Source organism: Myotis davidii, unplaced genomic scaffold (genome assembly GCF_000327345.1).
Source record: "Myotis davidii unplaced genomic scaffold, ASM32734v1 scaffold122, whole genome shotgun sequence".
Classification (NCBI taxonomy): Eukaryota; Metazoa; Chordata; class Mammalia; order Chiroptera; family Vespertilionidae; genus Myotis; species Myotis davidii.
In genome coordinates, this window is record NW_006293234.1 from 490,348 (window position 1) to 511,376 (window position 21,029).

The 21,029-nt window shown below is 36.0% G+C and overlaps 1 protein-coding gene across 4 annotated transcripts in view; it reads left to right on the top strand.

Annotated features, from left to right (window-relative positions):
• Positions 1 to 21,029, top strand: part of MIER1 (MIER1 transcriptional regulator) — a 43,335-nt gene that overhangs the window by 14,399 nt on the left and 7,907 nt on the right. For 3 of the 4 annotated variants that reach the window (XM_015566001.1, XM_015566002.1, XM_015566003.1), the window contains 6 exons: positions 3 to 27; positions 4,557 to 4,702; positions 10,641 to 10,802; positions 11,487 to 11,619; positions 13,778 to 13,842; positions 16,728 to 16,800. In XM_015566001.1, the coding sequence (XP_015421487.1) occupies positions 3 to 27; positions 4,557 to 4,702; positions 10,641 to 10,802; positions 11,487 to 11,619; positions 13,778 to 13,842; positions 16,728 to 16,800 (604 nt within the window). Of the gene's footprint in view, positions 1 to 2; positions 28 to 159; positions 197 to 4,556; positions 4,703 to 10,640; positions 10,803 to 11,486; positions 11,620 to 13,777; positions 13,843 to 16,727; positions 16,801 to 21,029 lie in introns of all 4 variants that reach the window. The other variant, XM_015566000.1, reaches the window with a different exon arrangement.

Below are 21,029 nucleotides of genomic sequence, written 5' to 3' on the forward strand. Positions count from 1 at the left end.
AGCCATCTGTTGAGTCTTCAAGTCCAGGTAAGTATTTTCTATACTTTTTATAATCTCTATTTGACTAATATTATCCTATTCGTTGCATAAAGGCTAGAGGAGTTAGACTATCATCTGACTTGCTTTTCTTCTGAATGCTTCTTTTCTTTGGGGAAAAAGAAATGGATGAAATATTTGACTGCTCATGAAAGTACAGGTGAGGCTGCTGTGAGTTCAAAACTCGTGACTGTTAATGGGTTCTCCCTCCCTCTCTCTCTCTCTCTCTTTCTCATGAATTTCCACATATATTTCTTAATAGTTTTTAATTGCTATTTGACTTGAAGTATAAATATAATGTGTACTTTTAAAAAAGGAATTATATGTACTTTTAAAAAAAGGAATTACTAACAACTTAGAAATATTAGCTTGTAAATGAAATTAAAAGTATTTTGAGAGAAAAATTGTGAAAACATTTAGTGAAGGAAGGAGAAATAAAATAAGAAAAACATTCAACAAATGAATATTTAATGTTGTAAATTAAGAAAGTTTTTTTATATTTGAATAGGAACAGTTTTTATCTTCTGAACACGTATCTTTGGGTTTTTGTATTCTTTAAATACAATACAGATTCATTTTTTTCCTAACTTAGATGTTATGATCTTTGGACTAAATCTGGCCACAAAATAAATGTGTTTTTATTTGGCCAGGGTAGTGATCTTTAAAAATTTGAATATTTTATATAAAAATCTATATTTAGGCTTCTCTTGATCAGTTAGAGGTTCCAGCTCCATTGGGTACAGCATTTCTGTGTGGCAACAATTGGTTGGAACTGAATAGCAGTCAGCAGAGTTTGGTACCAACCAGTTTTTCTGACTAGTGTCCAAGGACTTTACCAAGAGTACTGCCTTCTGCAGTGAAGTACTTGGATTAAGGGACAGCGTAATGTAGCTAAAGAAGAGAGAGAGGGAGCACTCTAAGGCATTATACTTCATTTGAAAACATCATGTTGAATATTTAGTTAGGATGTATTACTAAAATTTTCAGAATTATTGAAGCAGTCACTACTCTGTGTGTTAAGTTTTAGAAAGTAAATTTGTAAAAATGCTTATCATAGTAGGGTTTTTTTTTAATGGATCAAGGTTCTTTTCATAAACACATATCATTGTACTCCATGTAGTATAAGGCATCAAGTAGGGTGGTTGGACTAGAATACCTCCAGATTCCTTCTAAAAGACAAGTGTACATTAAATTGACAGTTGATTTTATCATATTTATTTCAACTTCATGGTTTATAAATATGTTCTGGATAGTTAAGGTTGGAAGTAGTCTGACCTCAGATAAATACTACATTATCATATCCTTTATAGGACATAGAATTTTTCCTAATTTCTTTTTCTTGCAAACAGAATCATTTTCATTGAAAAAAAAAATAGGTTCTAGTTGGTTTTTGTTAATGTTGTGATACTGCAAATAAACTGAGTTTTATATATTTTTCCATGAAATTTTGAGACATTCATTAGGTAATACATAGGTCTAAAAATAATTTCTCCAAAAATGATATTAATGAATGACTTGAGTTTCCATTGCATTTGAATCAGTCTAGGCTGCATTGGAAGAATAGTATTGCTTGGAAAATATAAATGTCTTTGATGCCCCTTACTGCCTGCTGAATGCTTATACAAACAGATTGAATCTTTAGTGTTTTTTGTTTTTAAATTGGTTTTAGACTAAGAAGATCTTTTAAGATAGGTAGTGTTTCTAATATCAAGCATCTGCCCAAGAGAATATTCATTGTTTTTGTAAGTAATACTAATTATGTAAGTTGGAAGAAATTAGGAATAGAGGCTTCATGTAAAAAAATATTTGGTCCACTGGTGAAAGGCTGTGTCCTTTGTAACATCTGCACTTTGGAATCCATTATAGTAATGATGGTCACATGGCCCAGGTTAGGTGGTTTGTCTATAGACACCACCAGTATAAACCAATGTGGAGGTGTAAGACAAGGTTTAACCTATAAGGCTAGTAGCCATTAGAGGTAGAGATTTAGAGAGGGGAGGAAATAAAATAATGTAATGAGTGCACATCCTATATAATAAAAGAGTAATAGGCAAATCGACCGAAAGATGGAATGACCAGTTGACAGGAGGTGGGACCGGCGAGCAGATGGCGCCAGGCCAGCCAAGGCTCGTGCCAGTGGGCAGAGGGAGGGGACAGCAATGGGGGGGGGGATAGGGGCGACCAGCAGCAGCAGAGGGGGGCAGGGGGGTTGGCCTTGAATATAATGACAAAAAATGAGGGGCTTCAAGTAAATCATATGATACTCATGTGAGCTTAATTTTTTTTTTTTAAGTTTGTAAAGGAAGGTAAGTAGTCAGGAATTAAACATTGTTATTTTTGACAATATTTGCACCTGATAGGAATTATATTATGACTAGAGGCCTGTGCACAAAATTCGTGCATTCGGGGGGTGGGGGGATCCTTCAACCCAGATTACGAAAGGGTACAAGCCAGGCCAGGGGACCCCACTGGTGCACGATCAGGACGGGGAAGAGACGCAGGAGGTTGGCCAGCCAGGGAGGGACCCTGGGAGGGCTCCAGGGCATGTCCGGCCCATCTTGCTTAGTCCAATTGGCTGGACCCCAGCAGCAAGCTAACCCATCAGTGGTAGCATCTGCCCCCTGGTGATCAGTGCACATCATAGCAAATGGTTGAGTGGCCTTAGCATATCATTAGCATATTATGCTTTGATTGGTTGAATGGACAACCGGACACTTAGCATATTAGGCTTTTGTTATATAGGATTAGTATAATAGTATACAAAAGGGTTTGTGTGAGGGTTTTTTAATTATCTTTCTGCATATAAGAGAGAAGAAAAGTATAGTATCATTTGTAGGAATACATAATTGTTAACTCAGTCTCCTAGGAGATTGATTGCTAGGTGAACTGAAAAGTTTTGGGAGCATTTTCCATTAAAAATTCATAAAGAAGGGATAATGATTGAAACAGCAAAAACTACAACTAAATCAGTGGTTCTTAAATTGTGCAAGTCCGTCCCTCAACCAGCACTAAAATGCCCTAATTATGCCATGTTTTTCTTAATTTTCCAAAAGAAATTATGATAATATGCTTTTCTAAATGTTTTATTTTGTAAATCATTCTAAAACTTTGATAATTTGTTAACTCTTTTGTGCTGTACTGTAGGATGAGACCTGATTAGGCAATTACATATCTAGTTATTTTATGTTTAATATTAGTATTTTATTATGTTCCTCAGAGTGTACCATGACTTCTAAGTATTTTGCTTTCTAACCTGGCTTGCTGTTCACTCATTATAGTAAACAGAGGCTCTTTTCAAGTATTCTCTGAGGCAGGATACCTACTGTTTCTGAGGCTGTGCCTTACGGGAGGCTTGGAGTGCAGTAAAAGCACAGGCTTTGGAATTAGCAGGCCCAGGATTCAAATTCCGTCCTTGCCATGTACTGGCTCTAAGAGTTTAAACAAGCTACTTAACTCTGAGCCTCAGGTTTTTCTTTTTGTTCTTCATAGGATTGTTTGCTTAAATGAAATGATATATATGAAGTGCTTGAGCATAGTATTTGGTACATAGTAAGCACTCCAAAAATATTTCTTATTCTCAAAAGTGTTGGAGGTGACAAGAACCCGGAGCCTTCTGTATTTCCTTATCCCTAATAGTCTGTATTTAAACAAATCAGCATCTGTATCACTTTGTTTTACTTATTGGTTCTTTTACTGGAGTAAAAAGGAGTAGTAGGTGCATCTGTTAATACAACTTTTAACAGTTTAAACTTAAATTGATTATTTTAAAGTGAAATAACTCATTTGTTCATTAGTAAACATTGCTTTTGCAAACTTAAGTCCATGTTTAACAATAGCCAAATGGGATAGTTTACAGAATATGTATGCCCTAGCATTTGCAATTCAGTATTATAATGCTTGACCTATTGAGTACAGCAGTGTTCTCCAACCACCAGGCTAAAAATAGATTAGCTTACACATCAGTTACCTACTAGCTAGGCTATTTTTAATGCCTTTCATAAGAGTTTTGTATGCAATTTTAGTACATTTTGCTTCTATAGTTTATCTTTGAGTTATTTCATATAAAAATCATCCAAGTAAGTTAAGGGCAATTATCTATATACTGGAATAAATTTTCATGAAAGTGCTAATAGAAGAGTAATATTTGAGTACAACTTTGTTTTCATTAGACTATATGTTAAGATGACTATACATTTCACATGAATATATACTCTCAGGGGCCATAAGGGTTCATACTCATCGAGTCTATTAAATATTGATCAAATGATTAAGAATTGTGATTCTTATTCTGTAGTTGTACCTGTGTATAGAGATCAGAAAGGCAAAAAATAATCCCTTAGAGGAGGTTTGCAGGGAGATATGAGTAATGGCAAGAATTTCAGAAAACAATAATATTTTCTGTGCATAGCTTTTCTTTGGTACTGTTATTTGATTTATATCAGCTTCAAATGTTATATACATTATATTAATGAGGTACACTTAATTTGATTTACCAAACTTTTAAAAATATTCTTTACCAGGAGGTTCAGCAACATCAGATGACCATGAATTTGATCCATCAGCTGACATGCTGGTTCATGATTTTGATGATGAACGAACATTAGAAGAAGAAGAAATGATGGAAGGAGAAACAAACTTCAGTTCTGAAATAGAGGATCTTGCAAGGGTAAATAACAATAAGAATTAGAGGATGAAGTGTTCATAACTTTTTTTGTGGAGAGAGGAAACGCTTGAAATTTTGGTTCTCTGCCTGTGTTTGGGGAGAAAAAGGATGTTGTATAGAGTTGACTGAAAAATTTTATGTGATCATAGGTGATATGTTTAAAGTTTGAAATGAAAGGCCTTTTTTTAAAGAAGTAACTTCATTATGTAAAATAGAATTCAAGTAGTTAACTTTTATAAAACATCATAGGTATCGGGTCAAAAATGGACTACAAAAGGATCCTAAATCTCTTCTTACACACCTTCTGTCCTCTCCCAATTACTGTACCTTTTATTTTTACCCACCTTCACAGCCAGAATTTAAGAGTTGTTACCATCTTCCTTATTACCCAGACAACAATAAATGATTCTTACATGATACTTGCTAAATCTTTAAGTACTTCAGTTAGCACATAGTAGGAACACTTATTTGAATTTAAAAGAGCTGCAGCAGAATTGATTTTGTTTTTTGTAGTTTTAGCCCAATGTTGGCTACAAGATTTTCACTTTATACCTTAGATCAGCGATTCTCAACCTGTGGGCTGTGGCCCCTTTGGGGGTCGAACGACCCTTTCATAGGGGTCGGCTAAGATCTTCGGAAAACATATATAATTACATATTGTTTTTGTGATTAATCACTATGCTTTAATTATGTTCAATTTGTAACAGTGAAATTGGGGGTCACCACAACATGAGGAACTATATTAAAGGGTCACGGCATTAGGAAGGTTGAGAACCACTGCCTTAGATCAAGTAAATTAACTTTTCATACCACTGTCAAACTCTAAATGTTGTATTCCACAGTGGGTCATGACTGTTGCTTACTAATTTATTGCTGCTGACTGTTGCTTAATAAATTGATATTGAGTGACAGAAGTTAAAAGTTAATATCTAAACAGAAGCATAATATCACTAAATAGTTTGTTTTTAAATATATATATTTTTAAATTGATTCAGAGAGAGGAAGAGAGAGGAAAAGAAGGATAAAAACATCAATGATGAGAGAAAATCGTTGATCGGCTGCCTCCTGCTGGGTATCGAACCAAGACATTGTGGTTCATGGCTGGATGTTCAACCACTGAGCCACACCAGCCAGACTATAGGTTTTTTTTTATATTAAGTAAGCATTTTCTTGATGGAATAAGCAAGGATTATTTTTTTTATACATGATAGAACCCACGTAAAACTAACTTTAAGAATACATTTTACACCGAAACCGGTTTGGCTCAGTGGATAGAGCGTTGGCCTGCGGACTGAAAGGTCCCAGGTTCGATTCCGGTCAAGGGTGTGTACCTGGGTTGCGGGCACATCCCCAGTGGGGGATGTGCGGGAGGCAGCTGATCGATGTTTCTCTCTCATCGATGTTTCTAACTCTCTATCTCTCTCCCTTCCTCTCTGTAAAAAATCAATAAAATATATATATAAAAAAAAGAATACATTTTAGATGTATATTAGAACTTTTTTAGAACTTTATTTTTTTTTATGTTTTAGAAGTCATATGAATGAGTATCTGAGTCCAAGGAATGTCTAGAACCAGAGATTCAGTGTCACTAGGACCCCTCAATCACTCTTAATCCATGGTTAAACCTGTTGGTTTCTTCTGCAAGATCTCTTAATTTTTTTCTTTACCATAACCATTCATTTAGTTTAGGTTCTAATTATACTACATGTGATTTACAGCAATGAATTCCAACTTAGCTTAGTCTTCCTGGCAAACGAAATCTCTCCTTGCCTAAGTCCGTCTTGAGCATTTGGTTGTATTTTCCCTAAGCCCTAACATTGTGTCAGTCCCTGTTCAACACCTACTTTCAAACCAAGTCAAAAGTAGGATATGACAGATTTTTTTAGAAACTAAGTAAGACTAGAGAAAGTAGTTTAAAATACCAGCCCTAACTTTCTTTTTGTTATTATAGATACCCTCTGCTCTTATACAGTAACCTACTTACCATTTTTTTTCTATACTTGTGTAGTTTTTTCTGAATTGATTGACTTTCTCTCCAGTTTTATTACTGTATTTTTCAAATTAAAGTGGTTCTCCAAATGCACTGTGATGAGCTACTTTTGACTCTCCTCAGTTCTCTGCCTAGTCAATATTGGAGGTGTTGGTAAATTTTTCTTTGAGAAAGAAATTTTTATAAAGTAAGTCATACTTCTCAAAAATGTATCCAAGAAGGAAAAATCTAACCTAACCATGGATGTCAGACATGAAGATTTCTTTCCATGTAGTTAGTATGACACCTACTTTTTTGACATAACTGAGCTAGATGACAGATATCAATGATAAGCTTTATTAAAGATAATGATCAATCTTTATTACCTTCCACTGAAAAGGCTGATGTGCAGGTAATTTTATCTTACAACTAGGAGCTAATTGGTTCTTAAGCTGATCTCATACCCGCAGCATCAGTATCACCTGGCACTTATTTTAAAAAATGCAGATACTCACACCCTTTCTCAGCTTAACTAGATCAGAAACTATAGGGTGGGACTCAATAGTCTGTTTTAATAAGCTCTCAAGGTGATTCTGTTGTCCTTGAATAAGACAGAACAAGTGGTCAGGAGCCCTAGGACATTTATTTAGTAATCTGCCTGTTTTGTGATATTTATCAAGGTATCAGTTAACTCAGTTGTAAAAAAGTAGAGATAATACTAACATATATTAGGATAATTTTAAAGATGAAATGAACATGAAACTTAAAGTGTTTCTCCTGGTTTGGCCCTTACTCTTACTAGTGACTTCAGGGCCTCTTGCTCATAATAGTGACGTCAGTTGTTAAACCTGCTTCTAATTTGTGGTGCAGAATGAGTTTATGGAAAGTATGAGCTGGGATTAGGAGGTGTAGTTATTGTAGTAAAGTCTCTTGTCATTGCATGATGTTTCCTTCTATTTGGTTTTCTGAATATTTATAAATAAGAGTAACAGACATTCCCATCTGGTACTTCTAAAGATCTAATAAGATTGTAATATTCTCACTGTGCTTTTATTTCTCTCTGAAATGCCCCGCACATAGAAGATACTTTATGGCAGCTATTTGTTATTATCCTATCTAATAAAGAGGGAATATGCAAATTGACCGCCACACCACCACAGAGACGGCGGCTCCCATAGCCACAAGTTGGCGGTGCTCAGCCCTGCTGGGAGGGTGGCAGGCACAGGTCCAGCCACTTCTTGTGCCTGCTGCCAGAGTCCCGCAGACCTTTTAGCCCAGCTAGGGGGCGGAAGGCGCATGATGTGGCCAGACCTGCCCTTTGCCCCCCAGTCGCCCAGGGCCAGCCCAAGGTGCAGGCAACCCTCAGATGGCAGCTGCCCAGCTGACGCCCGAGGTGCAGGCAAGCCTCAGATGGCAGCTGCCTAGCCAGTGTCTGAAGTACAGGCATGCCTTGGATATTTGCTGCCCAGCCGCCTAGGGCTGGCCTGAGGCGCAGACAAGCCTTGGATGTCGGCTGCCCACCTGTCCAGGGTGGGCCCAAGGCACAAGCAAGCCTTGGATGTCAGCTGCCCAGCTGCCCAGGGCCGTCCAAGGCTCAGGTAACCAGGGCTGACCGAGGCTTGCGCTGCTGGCAGTGGCAACAGCAGAGGTGTGATGGGGGGGTCGCCTTGCCCTGATTGCCAGCTTGCCTCCTGCCCTTGAGGGCTCCCGGACTGTGAGAGGGGGCAGGCTGGGCTGAGGGATCCCCCCTCCAGCGTATGAATTTTCATGCACCGGGCCTCGAGTCTCTTAATAATGCAGCGGCGGTGGTGGAAGCCTCCCCTGCCTCCGTGGCAGTCGGACATCCCCCAAGGGCTCCCATACTGTGAGAGGGCGCAGGCTGGGCTGAGGGACCCTCTCACCCCCTGAGTGCACGAATTTTGTGCACCAGGCCTCTAGTTGTGTAAAAACCAGTATTTTCTTTCTCTTTCTCTTACTCTAGTTTTTTCTTGGTTTTGAAGTTCTGTTTTACTTCTCAAATCCTGACTCCTAATTCCCAAATTTCTGTCTCATACATGGACCAGATATCTGCATGAACTAGATCCTTGAACTTAAACACTGTGCTACTGCACTTTGAGAATCACAGTACGAGATGTCAGTTAAGTATGCCACCTGGTCTGTCAGCTAGGGTGGTAGTACCTTGCCTGACATAGTTAACATTTTTCAAGCTGTGGCTACAGCAGGCCATTAGGGATTTCACTTTCAGAAACAGATTCACAAACTGACTTATAATTAGAACATCCATTTATGATATCAAGTAGAAGTTAACATTTTCTTCTTATTTCTGTAAGAAAACTTTTAAAAATTATAATCATTAGTCGTTTCTTGCACACGAATTCTGAGTGTGATGGGAGTTAATTGTATGATATAAGTGATTTGCATCATTGGATTTATATCATTCAGTTCGATGTACCCTTCTCTACCACAACAATGTATTTAACACATAGGCTCCAGCCGTGGGCAAACTATGGCCCGTTTGAAATGAATAAAACTATTGAAAAAAAAGACCGTACCCTTTTATGTAATGATGTTTACTTTGAATTTATATTAGTTCACACAAACACTCCATCCATGCTTTTGTTCCGGCCCTCTGGTCCAGTTTAAGAACCCATTGCGGCCCTCGAGTCAAAAAGTTTGCCCTCCCCTGGGCTAGACTTATTTCTGCCTATGAATAAGACTACAAGACTGCTGGAGAAATATAGAACAGTAGAGGCCCATCAGCCTGGCCTTCAGGGATCAGGCCAAAACCAGCCCAGTGCATGGATTAGTCCAGGTTGTGTCCGGCCTGTCTGGCCCAGTCCTGATCGGGCCCAGGAAGGGACCATGGGAGAACTCCAGGATTTTTCCAGCCCATCTTGCCCAGTCCCCATCGGCCAGACCCTAGCAGCAAGCTAACCTACCAGTCAGAGCATCTGCCCCCTGGTGGTCAGTGTGTGTCATAGTGACTGGTCAAACAGTTGGACACTTTGCATATTAGGCTTTTATTATATAGGATGTCTTATTTCATGATACTCTTTTTAAACTGACTATTAAGGTGTGTGTGTGTGTGTGTGTGTGTGTGTGTAATATGTTCACATGAATGTGAACTTTTTTAATGTTTCCTTTTTTAATCAGAATTCTGTCATGTTTCCCTGATACTTCTTGATGTTGTAGTCATATTGATTACTGATAAGAGTACCTTCTGCAGAAAGCTAATTTCATTTCACTAACATGGATTTTTTTTATTTCACCCTCAGGGTATGTTTTTGTGGGGTTTGGGGGAAGTCCATGGCTGAGAGTATGGACTTTTGGAATTAGACTTGAGATCTGGCCACATAAGTTATTACTTATATGGGGTTTTTTTTTTTTTTGGTTGTTTTTGTTTTTTGAGAAATGGCTTAATCTGTCAGCCTATCTCATCTATAAACTGGAAATTGCATAAGATATTTTTATATGTAATTATAGATTACCCTAAGAGAGAATAAATGGCTAATGCAATTCAGTATTATTCCTGTACTATATCATTGCTATTTTCTTTTCATGTATTTGGGCTGAGTAGGCTTAGTTTACAGTCTCTTTATTTTCTTATTATTCTATTCCCCCACTCCCACATTATATATGATACTCTTAACTGTGAGCATCCATACATCCTATTAACTGATGGTTTACATTATCTAAATGATTGCACAAAAGAATAGTTCTAAACCAATGTCCCTTTTTATTATACTTAAAAGATTTTGTTGTTAACAATTCTCATTGGTACATGTCTTAAGAAATTCATAAAAGACTAGAATTTTCTTAACTTCCAGAACTATTTTCAGTTTCACTTTTTATGAATTTAAAATTCTTGATACAGGTCTAAGAGCATTCTTCAGTATGGAATGAATACAGATTTGTGAAGTATAGGAATATGAAATATTACTCAGAATTAACTTTTTATTTTGGTCTGTTTAGGAAAGCGACATGCCAATTCATGAACTTCTCAGCCTTTATGGGTATGATGGTACTAGTCGACTACCTGAAGAAGATGAGGAGGAGGAAGAAGAGGAAGAAGAAGGTGAAGATGATGAAGATGCTGATAATGATGATAACAGTGGCTGTAGTGGAGAAAATAAAGTAAGCTTATACTAAAATTTTTAAGATTATAGTCTTTATTGTTGGAGTTATAATTTTTAAATACGTTCATTTTGACTGCTTATTTTTACCTATATTTCTGATTTTAAAAGTAATACATTTAGATATTGAAAATTAAGATACAGAAATATTTAACAAAAATTGCAAGTTCTCTGTAATCCACTCCTGAGGGGTAAGTTTCATCTGTGTTATTCAGATTTCTTTTCAATGCCTAGTCTAAATAAATTTGTACCAACTTTTAAAAAGCACTATCTTTTTAAGTAATAAAGGCTAGTTGGCAGTTCTGTATTCATTTTTCTTAATTTGTTTTGAAATAATTTTAGATTTACAGAAGAGGTTCTAATGTACAGAGACTTATGTACTCTTCACCCAGAAATTTCCCTTATGTTAATATCTTACATAACCATGGAAGATTTATCAAAAATAAAAAGTCAATACTGGTACCACACTATTTAATTACATTACAAGCAGTTCAGATTTCATCAGTTTTCCCATTAATGTCTTTTTCCCTGGTCCAGGATTTGACCCAGCACACCATGCTACAGTTAGGGTATTTATTTTAATCTTCTAGTTGTATTTGAAATACTGTGACCTATTATCTCCAAAATGTTTTTTGTTGTTGTTACTGTTTTACATCTTAAAACAATTTAATTTATGATTCCACAGGAAGAGAATATAAAGGATTCATCAGGTCAAGAGGATGAAACTCAGTCTTCCAATGATGATCCATCACAATCTGTTGCTTCTCAAGATGCACAGGAAATAATCCGCCCACGTCGATGTAAATATTTTGATACAAGTAAGTGTTACTGGTTGCTATAGTTGGGGTGTAATTTTTACTCTCTAATATATGGCCTAAAATTCTAGTGTGTGTTTTTTTCACTGCTCTGAGTTTATTTACTCTTAAACATCACTTAACAGTAATGGAGTTTTGTTATAGGTTATTAGTGTTGCAATGCTGGGCCCTGTTCATAAATATACTACAGTAATTGTTGTGTCACTTACTACTTGGTTTTAAGTGTGTTCCTTTTTTTCCCTTCCTGACCCTTTCTTAAATTTAGTTTGTTTCATGGTCATCTTTTAATTTCTCCTAGTCTTTTCCTCGGTTATCATTTTCTACTTGCTTTGCCTATTAGCTTTTTAAAAATAGATTCCTAAGCATTGCTTTCCTTAATCAGTGCCTCCTAGTTCTGAAGAAGTGGTTGACATTTGAGATAGGAATATGTTATACTTAGAAAGAAGTCTCCTAATTTTCCGACAGTTATGATCTAGTCAGAGATGACCAGTAATATCTATCTTGAATATTTGCATACTTCATCTACTGCACAGTGTTTCATTCTAAACAGTAGTCTTTACTCTAGAGGTCAGCTCTCTGATAAAAAGTCAACTATTAGTGTTATTAGTTTAAATTTTTTATCTAATTTCTATACTTTAAAAAGAAGAAAAACACTTGAACAATCCCTCATGAAATTTAGTAATGTAATAACTGATTAAACATGGCAACTGCTTTGTATGAATGATTTCTGTTACACATTTAGTTTAGAAGTGAATGTAGTACTGCTAATAATAATTTAACTGAGTTTTGATATAAGATATGGTCCAATTGAAAAGTGTACCAATGCAGGAAGATATTACTGAAATAATTGTGTTATTGTTTTGTTGTTAATCCTTACCTGAGGATATTTTTTTACATTGATTTTTCAAAGAGTGGAAGGGAGGGAGAGAGAAAAGAGAGAAACATCTATGTGAGAGAGACACACATTGATCGGTTGCCTCCCACATGTTGCCCTGATTGGGGTCCAAGGATGGAACTTGCAACCCAGGTACATGCCCTTGACCAGGAATCGGACCTGAGACCCTTTTCAGTGCCAGGGACCAAAGCTCTAACCACTGAGAACACCAGCCAGGGCAATAATTATGTTAATTTTAAGTTTGAGGAAATGTTGTATTAACCTCTTAGTAATCAGTGGTTCTCAACCTTCTGGCCCTTAAAATACAGTTCCTCATGTTGTGACCCAACCATAAAATTATTTTCGTTGTTACTTCATAACTGTGATGTTGCTACTATTATGAGTTGTAATGTAAATATCTGATATGCAGAATGGTCTTAGGCGACCCCTGTGAAAGGGTCATTCAACCGTCAGAGGGGTCGCGACCCACAGGTTGAGAACCCCTGTCTTAGTTAAACAGCAGATCTACTGACAGTGGGGTGCTAAGTGATTGCCTAAACTGTTTAATCTGGTATTTCAGTTGTGATGTTTGCATGGAAGCTATATACATATATTTTGCCTGTCTTCATAGGAAGAATTAATTTCTATATGGAATGTTATCCTATTGAACTTTGTGTGCCATTTTAGAGTTAAGAAGATGCTGAGAATCTGTTTTCAGATTTCCCACCCCTTTTTATAAATACATTCTTACTCCAAAATGTAAATACACAGCACCTTGCCTGCTCTGAATAAAACAGTTGGGTAGAATGGAGGACATCATACATACTCCCTTCATGTGCTTCCACCCAAAGTGATGCCATAAAGTTCTCAGTGTTTCAGGGAGCACTGTTTGGAAATCACTATTCTGTCCAAATTCTCATTTTGTAAGGAAAAGATTGAGATCATATAATTTACTCTGTCACCAGGCTGTTGATAAAATTAAGTTTAGAACTAGGTTATTTTGATTCTAAATTTTGTTTCTGAAGTTTCTGTAGAAAATCATTTCATGAGAATACAGTTGTTTAAGATTAGGATTGACCTGAAAGGTGTATGGGCCTTTTTTGTTTTGTTTTGTTTTGTTTTTTAACTGATGGGGTATTATTTGATTTGAAATATCTTGGTCTAAGTCTGGAAATAACTTTGGGCGTATTTAAATATTTTGATGGTAAATGTAAGAATAAAACACAAACATACACTGTGGACAGGATAAGCAATCATTTTATAGTAGTATTGTCTTACTTATTCTAGACAGTGAAATAGAAGAAGAATCTGAAGAAGATGAAGATTATATTCCATCAGAAGACTGGAAAAAGGTAGTTAGAGCCATATTTTCCAAAATCTTAGATAAATTAATACTTAAAAAGCCCAATGTAATTACTTTTTTATTAAGTAAATATATGTTGATAAAGTTGAGGTAAGCCCTATTCTGACTTTTAAATATTGGGTAGATGTTCACATTTCCCCTAATATATTCAGATGTTTATCGTATTATAAAATAAAATAATGATATAGAAAGAATTGGCCTTTGAACTGGCACACTCAAACCATGATTAGAAATCCAAACTTCTGAACTAGTGCTGCATTAGACTTTTGTTGCACTATAGAAAGTATCACATTTATAAATATATATAAATCATGAGGCTTTTTAGTATTCAGTAAATTGTTTAAAAATTTGATTATAAATTTATCCTATATTAATGTTGATGTTTACAACTCCAAATATAATGTGTAAAAAGATGGATTTAGGCTTCTCTAAAACTGCATAATTAAATAAGTTGATTTCTAAATGAGTCTAAAGAGAATATATTGACATGGTTTTAAATTATAGAATTGTATAACATTGTTTAATCATACAATTAAATTGAATTAAAAACTATTGCAAAGCTGTTGACTTATGAAAGTATCAAAATGTCATGTGAAATTGTTTAGCCAAATCATTTATATATTAAAAAATGATCACCTGATCTTTCTCTTAAAAACTCCATTGAAGTTTTTTTGTTGTTTTTTCTACATTTGATTTTAAATTTAGTGCGTAAATTTCTTTGAATGCAGAATATGCCAGAACATCAAATTGAGTGGGATTTCTGCACTTCAGTCATGATTGATTATTTATTTAGTTAATACTTTGGAGCTTTCCCTATGTTTTTGTTTTTGTTTGTTTGTTTTTTAGTTTAAAGTTGTCTGGTCTGGGATGCCTGGGGGAAATATAAAAATGAGCTGACCCCCTTGCTGATTAAAAATAAGGAAACATATTTAGAGTTTCTATTAGGAAGAATTAAGTATTGAAATGAACTTGAACTGGGCTACGCAGGACTTGGGGCTTCAGCCAAAATTGATCTGTTACTGGTTTCCAAAAAGATGTTTAGAAGGGAGAGACATCTGTTTGGGTTAGAGTGTTAAGAGAAGGTTAGCCCAGTACAGTATGTGTTAGTTAATTTGAGTGAATGATGAATGACTGATGGGTCTGAAGACATAACCATGTTCACAGAAGTTACTATTTGTTTGTCCTATTTTGGGAAATGGTTTTTCATCCAGTTTTTTCTGATTTTTAATACCATGTAGAAATTAAAATGATAAACTGTAGAAATCCTGAGTCATCTTAAACTATCGTTTTTCACCACACATTCAAGTTTATATAAGTTTTCTCCAAAATAAATTAACTGTTTTTGTATCTGTGTTCAATATAGTATTTAAGTGGATGTTATTATTTTTAATGAAGGGACAAAAAGCTCAGAGGAGAGAGAACAGGGGAAAGTGAACTCTTCTTTGCTGGAGGGTACTAGTCACTTCCTCAGGAATAGTGTGTAATAATCAGGCCATGGTAAATCCAGACTGTTTTTAGTATGATTTTGTTGGAATAAAAAATGTCTAGATTCAGGATCTTCTCAGGCTTGTAAGATAAAAGAAAGGGGGGGGGGAGTTTTTATAGAAATGGGTAGAGGAAACAGTTTTGAAATCAAATCTCTTCAAGTTATAGCCCAGAACTTAATAATAGTGTGTACTTGAGGAAATAAAATTTTTTGAGTTTCATCTCTTCCCATAAAATATGGAAATAACAATTTCTAACACCAGTGAGGTGACAGTAACTAGAGAGCAGAAGTTTTCAAATCCTAGGAGTTCTTTAAACTTGCTAGATCAAGATTTTGTACTTTTCCTCCCCAAGTCTTCATTTTAAAAATGCTGTAAATTTATTCTTAACATTTAGCCACCAGACAAAAGAGAGTGTGTAATTTTGGACCCTGTGTGTAGTAAAATCTTGTCTGTGATGACCTCCAATGTCTTTCTGAACAGTTTCCCCTAATTTGTGATTTGATGCTATAAAGTCGATTACCAGATTTCCTAAAATAAGTTTTAATTGTGTTTGGGAGGTTACTTTTTCATTTTGTATTGTTTTATTGAAAGTCAGGCACTAACCTCCTTATCCATTTGGTTTGGAGTTTCATCCTTTTGGCCTCTACTGAGCTTTATACAAACCCTTTTTGTTACTTTCTTTATCTTAAAGCTCTGGTTCTCAGACTTAAGGTGTGTTAGAATCAACTGGATACCTTGTTAAAACACTAATTGCTGAGTCTCATTTTCAGAGTTTCTGGTTCAGTAAGTAGGTCTGGAATAGGACCTGAGCATTTGTGTATCAGTTTCCCAGGGACCATAGTTTACAGTGTAGATACTCTGAAAATATCTGAATTTGACTTCCAGTTTTTTAGTGTTTGCAATTATCTTACTAATTGAATAGTAAGAATTTTTTTCTCCATATTTTGAAGTAGTTTGTATACATTGTCTGTATTGCATTTCACCCCATTATTATTACTAATATTTTCATCCAATCATATCCAAGCTCCTATCTATTATTAACTCATTCATCCTCACAATACTTCTCTGAGGTAGTTAATTGTTGCATCTGTATTATATGACACAGAAACCAGGAACAGTTTGTCCAAGAAGATGGTAATGCTAGAAAATGGATATAAAGTCTGTTACTAAGATCTTATTAATGTACTTTTAAAAAACTTTTTATTGATTGATTTGAGAGAGAGATCCATTTGTTATTCCACTTAATAATGGTGCATTCATTGGTCGAGTCCTGTATGCGCCCTGACCAGGATTGCACCCACAACCCTGGCGCATTGGGACGATGCTCCAACCAACTGACGTACCCAGCCAGGGCCCTTACTAATGTTTTATGTTATTTTTAAAATAGGAGATTATGGTGGGCTCCATGTTTCAAGCAGAGATTCCAGTTGGCGTTTGTAGATACAAAGAAAATGAAAAAGGTGGGTTATTAGTAAAGTTAATAGGTGGATTCATGTTTTTGAAGTGAACTGTTGTTTTATAATGGGATAAGAACATGACAGTTTATGTTACCTCATTTAAATATGAAAGAGGTCCTGCATCATTTCTATAAGAAGAAATACATTTTTTGTTTTTCTAGTTTTGTTCACACAAATCTAGTGGAAAAGGTGAGTTCTTATTTTGTTAAGTGATTTAAAACATCCCAACTTTTATTTTTTTCTTGTTCTTATATTAAATACTCTGAATATACCCTTTCATAGCCTTTATAATTTAGATTTTAAAAGTTACGTCAGTGGAAGCTGTTGGACAGGTCTAAATAAAACTTTGACTTAATAATTATAAAAAGTTTACTTCTGAAACTTTTAATGATTACTTATTAAAATTTATTACTTTGATATTTGTGTACTTAAAATAATTTGGGAAAACAACTTGTACATTTAAATTTTACATGATTTTTTTTCATCATTTTATCTTAAAGTCCTAAGGTAAGTCATAAATACTTAAGTTTCTAATAACATAAAATATTTGAGGATTTTTTTTTAAGTCTGCTTTAGATTACTCACTTTAGGTGAGTTCTATAAAGAATGTTGTGGGTGTATGTGTGTTTTCAATGAGTTCATGTGTAGTGTGACATCACTTGATGCTAGAAATCTTTCTTCATTTCTTTTATTTCAGTTTTCTCCACATTTCAGCTTACATATGCAGATCATTTTGGAGTTGTAGAAGTCTTTTGTTGTTTATTTTCTTTTTAGCATCCCCTCCAGAAATGTACTTTATATTCTGAGGGTGCACGGGCTTTCAGGACAAACAGCAGATCAGAGGTAATTAAGGGGACACCACAGGCTGGTAAATCCTAGTGACCATAAAAATGTTTTAGCACACCAGTAACTGCTTTCATTCACTTTCAGTTAATTCCTGTATCATAAAGGAACTTTAGAAGTTTCAGTATGGAGTGACTTAGTTATATGTTGAAGTTCTGTGCATATGTTTTGTGAATACCTTGTAATTGTATGCAAAAATAAATGATCCATTAGCTTTTGTATTGAACTTTTGTAATTGAGTTTGCAGTGCTATGCTTTACCTATCCTATCCTATCCTATCCTATCCTATCCTATCTTATCCTATCCTTTCCTATCCTATATAATAAAAGGCTAATATGCTAAGTATCCAACCGTTTGTTCAACTGTTTGACCGGTTACTATGACACACACTGACCACCAGAGGGCAGATGCTCTGACTGGTAGTTTAGCTTGCTGCTGGGGTCTGGCCGATGAGGACTGGGCTAGATGGAGCCCTTCCATGGTTTCTCCCCACCCCCAATCATGCACTGGTGGGGTCCCTCTGCCTGGTCTGCGCCCTCTCACAAGCCGGGACCCCTCAGGGGATGTCGGAGAGCCGGTTTCAGCCCAATCTCCACAGACAAGGTTGAGGGACCCCACCAGTGCACAAATCCGTGCACCAGGCCTCTAGTGTTATATAATGTTTAGTATGTGTTCACCATTGAGTTCTTTCTCTCCAAATAAAGAATTGAAAGTTAGACATTTGTTTCATTTTATTAAATTTCTTTATTAAAGAAAATTTGACTATGAAAGATAGCAGTGCTTATCTTGGAAAATTTTGTATTTTGTCAGTGGGAAGGAAAACCATCTCAGTTTTATATCTGGCACGTTAATACTATGGCTAAAGGTAGCTTAATTATCTTTTAATGTGTTCTTTTTAATTATAACATGTTTTATTGTCATAGATCACAGTGAATAAATGATCATAATCTCTAATTTTCAGTGATTAAATTTTGGTTTAATAATTTTAGAAAGCAATTATACTTTTTTCCCCCAGACAAAGCAATGATTTCTGAAGCTTTCTTACTTTGAGAAAGCCTATTAGATTGTGTAAGGATCAGACTAGATTTAGCAAGGTGATACTGCCTTGGAGAGGGTCACTGTGGTACAAGGCCTGTCCTCAAATTTGTCATTACAGGAATTCAAACTTTTGTTGTGATATCCAGAATTTGTTTCCATTTACACGGTACCTTATGCATACAAACCAAACAGATGCGAAACTTATGAAAAACACAAATAAAGCTGTCAAGGGGATTGTGCTGGTTAATGCAGTCTTTTCTTACAGATAAAAAAGTATAAGGTATATTTAATGGTTTGGTGAGCACACATTCAAAAGGGAAAGCATTTGGTTTAAGTGATTTTGATAAAAGTTTCATAAAACTAAGATAACCTGATCTCTTTACTATGGGAATAATTTGACAGATGGATTAGAATTTTTCATTGACATAAACCCTAATTTGAGTATTTGGAGAGATACTGATGACACTTTTCTATGACATCTGATCTCTTTTTACTAAGCTCTCTGCACATTTTATATTCCTCATCAGTTATCACTCCTAATTCAAACAATTATGTAAATACTAGAGGCCCCAGTGCATGAATTCATGCACCAGTGGGGTCCTTCGGCCTGGCCTGCGGGATCGGGCTGAAAGTGGCTCTCCAGCATCCCTTGAGGGGTCCTGAATTGTGAGAGGACGCAGGCCAGGCTGAGGGACCCCCACAGTGCACAATTGGGGCCAGGGAGGGACATGGGAGGTTGGCCAGCAGGGAGGGACCGCGGGAGAGCTCCAGGGCGTGTCGGGCCCATCTTGCTCAGTCCTGATTGGCTGGACCCCAGCAGCAAGCTAGCCTACCGGTTGGAGCGTTTGCCCCCTGGTGGTCAGTGCATATCATAGCGAGCAGTTGAGTGGCCTTAGCATATCATTAGCTTATTACACTTTGATTGGTTGAACAGGCGACTGGACATTTAGCATATTAGGCTTTTATTATATAGGAAGATTAGTAGTTACAGTCACATTCAAAGACATTCCTTTGAACCAATATCTATTTTAGTTATAAAATTTCAACTCCACATTAACATTTTCTTAAATTCATGTAAATTACCATTTATTCTCACCACGATCTTATATAATAAAACCCTAATATGCAAATCGACCAAACACTATCCTTATAGCTAGAAGACCAGCAAAAATGAGAATTTCCCCATACCCCTTTGCTCCAGCAAAAAGTATAAAGAGAGCCTCTGTTGACTCATCTTTAGTCATATACCCAGCCAGAAGTAATGACTGTGGCCAGAGAGATGAGTCAGTTATTTAGCTTCCACTGACTCCTTTATCTGTTCTTGTAGCTCACAGGGGTGGTATCAGCCCCTCTCAGCATATCTAAAGAAGACGAAAGACATGCTTTTCAAAGTTATGTGTTTTATTGTCACTCTCACTGCAACTTTGTGATAAGACTAGGTAATTTGAATGCTGGTACTGGTGAACATCCTACATTGCACAGGATCGAACCTCCCCTTATCCCATCACTAAGACTTGTCAGGCCAATGTCAGTAGTGCCAAGGTTTAGAACCCTGGACTAATTTAATTGGGAATTTAGATGGGCTACTTAGGAAAAAGGAAGGTCATGGTTCAGACTATTCCCAGTCAAATTTTTATGTTTGCATGACATAAGTTTTAGAGTAAGTAAATGATTGTTAGGAATTATGAAGCAGTGAATAGCATAGGACCAGGCAAATTGTTTCTAATGAGCATTTGACAAATTAATGCGCTACTCTTAGTTGATAACAATACTATTGAAACAGGCATTTTATTGAAGAAACCTATCCAAAAGTAGAGCGTTCCTATGAAACCTTTTATATACCAAAATGGAAAGCCAAGAAGCAATCACAGTAGTGTGCTCCCCTCATTTGAGGGCAATGCATTCCTAGACTACCCAACAGAAAGACCAGTGTTACCAAACTCTGTATATACTTTGTTTTTCCTTAATACGTGTATATACCTCTAAAGTTTAATGTATAAATTAGGTACATTAGGAGAGTAACAGCAATAATAATAAAATAGGACAATAACTACTGTAATAAAAATTATGAATATGGTCTCAAAATACCTTACTGTACTGTACTTCTTGTGATGATGTGAGAGGATACAGTGCCTATGTGATGAAATGAAGTAGATAAATTACGCAGAGCTTTTCAAACCATGGTTGATAGTGGATAACTTAAAACCGCGGGAGCAAAAATGCTTATAAGGGGCAACTACTGGTACCATTAATTTATATGGAAAAATTTTTGAGCATTTCCATACCCCAAAAATAACCTACCAAATAACACATAAAACCTAAGATAATATTAACATATAGTGAAAGCAGGA